Source organism: Sceloporus undulatus, chromosome 1 (assembly GCF_019175285.1).
Source record: "Sceloporus undulatus isolate JIND9_A2432 ecotype Alabama chromosome 1, SceUnd_v1.1, whole genome shotgun sequence".
Classification (NCBI taxonomy): Eukaryota; Metazoa; Chordata; class Lepidosauria; order Squamata; family Phrynosomatidae; genus Sceloporus; species Sceloporus undulatus.
In genome coordinates, this window is record NC_056522.1 from 355,049,280 (window position 1) to 355,055,171 (window position 5,892).

Consider the following 5,892-nt stretch of genomic DNA (forward strand, 5'->3'; position numbering starts at 1 on the left):
ACAATGTAACCCACAACATCAAACACAACAAAATTATTATTATTATTATTATTATTATTATTATTATTATTATTATTATTATTATTATTATTATTATTATTATTCTCAGAAGTGCTTTCAGTTGCTCATCCTCCAGTGTGACCTATGCCATTCTCTATGTAGCCACAAATATATTTCAGAGCATTTCAACATTCCACAACATAAATCTCTGATTTACATGCACTGATTTCTTGAACAAAAAAAGTTAAAGCAAGTCTAGGCAGATAAACAAGTGAGCTGCAATATATTCATTAATCCATTAGCAGAGGTATGAACACAAATGTGACTTTCTTGAAACATTACGTACATTAATAAACAAATCCTTAAAACTGCTAAAGAAGAAGAAGAAGAAGAAGAAATCTCTTGCAAAAACATTCTATAAAATAATAAAACTTTAATTTATATCCTGCTTTTTGTTACCACAAAGCGGCGTACAACCTTTAAAAATACAATATATACAATTCTAACTTAAAAGAAACTGACTAGCAAAGAAGACTTGTTCCTTTTACACCTCAGTACTAACAGACCAGCTACCTGAATGATCTGTAATATCTTATGCAGCTTGTTAAAGAATTATGGGCAGGGCTACAATTTCCATTCTTCTGTATCCATTCTGATCTCATTCCCACAACTATGTAACTCTGCTTAAGAACCTGCGACTTCAATACACCAGCACTCCATCAGCACATAAGAAGTGGTTTGATATCCACAAAACATCATGCAGAAATAAATAATAATATACTGTTAGCTTCTCTGATTCAACTTCAATGCATGGCAACCCTGTGAATTACCTATCTCCAGGACCTCCCCTATTCTCAACCTCTCTGCTCAGGTGCTGCAGGTTCAGGCCCGTGGCCTCCCTAACTGAGTCTAACCGTCTGATATGTTGTCTTCCCCTCTATTGCTTCCTATTTTTCCTAGTATTACTGTCTTTTCTAATGAATCAAGCTTTTTCATGGTGTGGCTTAAGTATGACAGCCTCAGTTTAGTCATCTTCACTTTCAGGGAGACTCAGGCTTGATTTGTTCTAGGACCCATTTGTGTGACTTTCTGTCTGCCCACAGAATCCTCAGCACTCTTCTCCAGCACTACATCTCAAATGGGTTAATTTTCTTCCTATTCGCTTTCTTCACTTTCTAGTTCTCACATCCATACATAGTAATGGGGGATTTAATGGTTTGGACAATTCTGATTTTAGTGTTCAGTTCTATATCTTTACACTTTAGTATGTTATCTAGATCTTTCATAGTGATCATTCTTAATCTTCTGAAGTAAATTAGTCTTAAAGGTGTTATTAGACACTACCTTTAGACATTTCCTTTCTCAATCACCATTTTCCATTTTATGCTATGACAGTGTAATAGAGCTATCTCTTTGGAAACTGAGACATACAGTTGTCCCTCCTAACTTGCAGATCTGAAATCCGCGACCTTGAAAATTTGCAGTGGGGCAACCTTCTCTATTGTCAATGGTTTGTGCACCCCATTCAAGCCTATGGGGCTTGAATATGCACGAGCCTCCGTTTTCGCAGGTGTGTGTGTGTATCCAGAATGAATACCCCTGCGAAAACAGAGGGCCAACTGTATAAGTCTTTTGTAAAAAGCAACAGAGTAACCAGAATGTGGGGAAATGACTGGATTGTCCCTAGAAATACATCCAGTGTGAAAGTATGCATCTACCTGCTACTTAAATATTACCCGAAGTACCACTTTCTTTTTCATATTTTCTAAATTATTTATATAGTTGGCCCTCTGTATTCATGGATTCTTCATCCACATATCCAACCATCCACAGCTTGAACTTATTTTTTTTTCAAAAATTCAAATAGGAAACCTTGAGTTTGTCATTTGATATAAGGGACACCATTTTATTATGCCATTGAAAATAATGGAACATTAGAATCCACAAATTCTGGTATCCACAGAGGGGGCTGGAACCAAACCCCCAGCAGATACCTACGGTATTTGATTTACAAAACTAACTTGAGAATATATCATAAATTCTCAAACTAATTTCTCCTGCCGATGAATAAAAAAAAATTATGCAGATTGAACAAGAGGTAAACTAAAAATATTTCTGGATGGAAGGTTCCTATGAAATAAACAGAATCATAATGTAGTTAATCAGTCAAATAAAGGACAATGCTATATGAAAGCATTTGCCTTTACCTGTTTAGAAATTAAGGTAGAATCTCTGTCCCTGCAATGTACAGATATATTGCAATCATTCAGAAAACTAAGCGCATCATCCAGCTCGGTTAACAGCCTCTCATAGAGTCCACTTCTGTCAGCATATGGTCCACAATCTACCACAATTTCACATGGCTGAGAAGTATACCTTTAGTTTAGAGGGAGAAAAAAGAACCAGTAAGAAAATTTCCACCAAGTGTTGAAAATATATACCAGGAAATAAAATCTTAATTTAAAAAGATATAGGCCACAAAGTTTACTTTTATTTTTCTTTAGCAAAATAAATTTAAAGTATATATTTCAAGTATTTCAACAGTGTTTGAATACACAAAAAACACTTCTCCTATGTCCAATAGCAATTTTCATCAATTGTACATTGTGTAGTGGTCTGAGCATTGGACTACAATTCTGGAAAACAGGCTCAGAATCTCCACTCAGAACCCAATTGGGCTACCTTGGGAAAGTCATACTCTCTCAGCCTCAGAGGAAAGCAAAGAAAAGCCCCCCTTAACAAATCTTGCCAAGAAAATACAACATATAGTACTACAAGTGTATCAGTGTATACCTGTCCAAAACCACTAAATCAGTTGCCGTTTCAGCACTGCTCTTTAGAATTTTCTCCAGTTTCTGAATCTTCTCTTCTAATTCTGTTGGATCACATTTTCCATTTAAAATGGAAGCTGTTAAACCCAAGATTCGAGGGCATGATGGACAACTCTCACAAAGCTAAAGAAACAAAACAGAATGTGTTATGTGAACACTAATTTTATTTTAAAGTAGAGATGGCACTCATATCCAAAGAAGTGGAAAGGATTCAAGCAATGGTTTATGAAATTCTGTAACTCTTTTTCCAGTATGAGGGGAAAAAATTTAGGGAGATGGGAGAGAGAAAACAGATTTACTGGACTACAGAAAAAGATCATTTGCCTCCCACCATTACCTCCCACAATTACTTATTAGGCCTCAGACTGGAAATGACCCAGTAATAAGTGGTATTAACAATCTATTTGATATAAGGAAGATTGCTGCTAGTGCTGTATATGTAGGGCAATGGTTCTGAATCCCTATAGTCCAAGCCAGGTGACTCAATGATGCATCTTCAAAGCACACTTCCAAAGAAGGGACCACAATGCATATTATATAAGTATTGGAGAGAAAGAGCGTTATAGTTAGAATCACTATTCTGTAAGCACCTTGCAACCTCTCATTGCCAAATGTTAAATGAGAGATCACAATAATTCCTAGCTGAACACACCAACAAGACTGTTTTGAGGATGGCTGTTAACACTTAGAAAGCACATAATGTTCCACTGTTAGACCTTCTTATTGAACAACCATGTTTAATAAAGTGCATTCTCACCTCATTAGCCTCAAGAAACATAGGGGAGTCTAACTGGCTCCAGAAACTACTATTGTGATGGCTAGAAAACACTTCTAAACATTCTTTGTTTCCTGGTATCAAAGAAAAGAAGCTGATGTCTCTTAAATGGCACTGAATTTTTACTTACTCCATTCCTTCCCCATACCCATTCCCTATAGTAGTATCTGATGAGTAAATTAACAGTCAACTTCCCTAATCTCTGGCAGGAGAAAGAATCCATTTATTCAACAGAGAAACAGCTACCGTGAGAAAAACAAGTACTGTAAGTTTGATGCCAGACAAGGTACAGCATCACTAGCCAGCATCACTATGCAAGACTTCAGTTTGCCTACTTACTATAACCTATTGATTAAAGAGATAAAACTGAATCACAACTAACCTTCATAATTTCTCGATAGGGGTGATCCTGGATTGCAAGGTGGCACTCGTCAAAAATAAGAAGATTGATGTTTGACAGGGATAAATGTTCATGTTTTAAAACGTTCAGAGCGACTTGACAGGTCATAACCAAAACCTGCAATATGAAGAGAGGTAAGATGAACATGAAGGTTGTTTACATTAAAAAGATCAAGACTTTATTATTTTTAATGATCATTAATAACAATAAAACATGACTTCTCAAATTCAACAGATACAGGTTCTAACAAAAATGATTTTGGTCTCTCACAGAAAGCTCAGGAAGTTTTACAGAACTACATTTTCATTTCACCAAGGGGCAAGTCAAGTCCATCCATTTACAAGTAAGGACCAAGCTAGACCTTTAGGTGCTACTACAAACTAGAGTCTGGAAGGTTCATTTTAAAAGCAAATGCATTTAACATCAATTTTTGAAAAAAGGTTCCCATTACATGTTTGTTAGGCAAAAAGTTAACATATTTCTTTACTCATTAATAACACACTACTATAATCACTGGAAAAGTACTACTACTTATATAATGGGCCCATATAGACAGGCCAAAATAAAGCTGCTTTGGGTCACTTTGGAGGAATGCTGTTTAATTGATGCATGCATCCTAAGAGGCCAGAAGCTGTGCCAAAGCTATGGTCCAGTCCTTAGGACTGGAGTGTGGCTTTGGCATGGCTTCTGGCCTCTTAGGACGCATGCATCATTTAAACAGCATACCTCCAAAGTGACCTGAAGCTGCTTTATTTTGGCCTGTCTGTACAAGATGAATGACTATTATAATAAGACAGGGTGGGCTTTTATATATATATATATATACTTTCAAGGGTGTTCTCCACTCCCTCCAAATTTGGGAGGGGAGGTAGGGGAGGAAGTATTTTTAGTTTTAAAAAAGACTACAATTTTCTTCACACTCCTTAGAGCAGGGCTGAGTAGCTCTCAGACCTTAAGTGCCCTAAGGGATCTTGAAGGGCCACTGTACCTTTTTAAAATTGGGAGTGGGGCGGTGGGAATTGCATACACCCCAATCACACCACTGTCCCAGGCATTCTGGTCCTCTATGGGCCACTTTAGTCCAGGAGTGGTTTTGTTTGGGTTTTTCCCCCAAAAGGAAGTGACCTTGAAGTCAAAATATAGGTCAATTTCTTTTGGAAAAATGGTTCAGGTTGTCAAAATATCCCAAACATGCATCTTACACTGTCAAGGGGGCATTTGAAGGCAAAAATGGTGGTGATGGGATTTTTAAAAAAATGTCCTGGAGGACCAAGGGACTGTATTTTACCAAGCCCTATCTTAGAGGATATAGAGAACAACTTTTTCTTTCTCTCTCAGGTCTGAGAGGAACCTTAATTTAAGCAAAAACTAAAGTGGAAGTAACTTCCTTTGGGATATGGTGGATTGTTTTTGCAAAATACAAATTTGTGTGGGGTATTAAAAACTAAAGGGAATTTCAAGGAGGTGGTCCAGCCTATTGGTGGCAAGCATCACATCCTATCATTGGCAGCAGCCCACCCCTGCAGTAAGAAACTGCTTACTAAAACCTTTAGCAACACATGTAGTTCCCTCTCCTCTATCAAATCCAGAAGTTGCCTTGTGCTATAAGGGCCAAACAGTCTACAACCCTTACTCCTATCAGAGGCAGGTATGGATGCAGAGCACAGCAGGGAAAGTACATACTTTATAATGGATCAACCTATCTTCTGCTAGCACTGGGAGAGGACAAGGAAGAAGCGCGCTCCTGTTCCTCCTCCCTCCCAACTCTTCCTGGCTTCCAGCTGCCACTCTGGAGGCAGCTGAAGGCTGGGAATAGCACTAGGAGAGGAAGAGGAAGAGGCATCTTTCCTATTCCTCCCTTCCAACCCTTCCCAGTCTCCACAGAA

At 37.8% G+C, this 5,892-nt stretch overlaps 1 protein-coding gene across 1 annotated transcript in view; it reads right to left on the reverse strand.

Annotated features, from left to right (window-relative positions):
- DICER1 (dicer 1, ribonuclease III) overlaps positions 1-5,892 on the reverse strand; it is an 88,295-nt gene that overhangs the window by 50,459 nt on the left and 31,944 nt on the right. The window contains exons 7-9 of the mRNA XM_042464688.1: positions 3,989-4,123; positions 2,794-2,954; positions 2,208-2,376 (exon numbers count right to left, since the gene is read on the reverse strand). Coding sequence (XP_042320622.1) covers positions 2,208-2,376; positions 2,794-2,954; positions 3,989-4,123 — 465 coding nt within the window. The remainder of the gene's footprint in view (positions 1-2,207; positions 2,377-2,793; positions 2,955-3,988; positions 4,124-5,892) is intronic.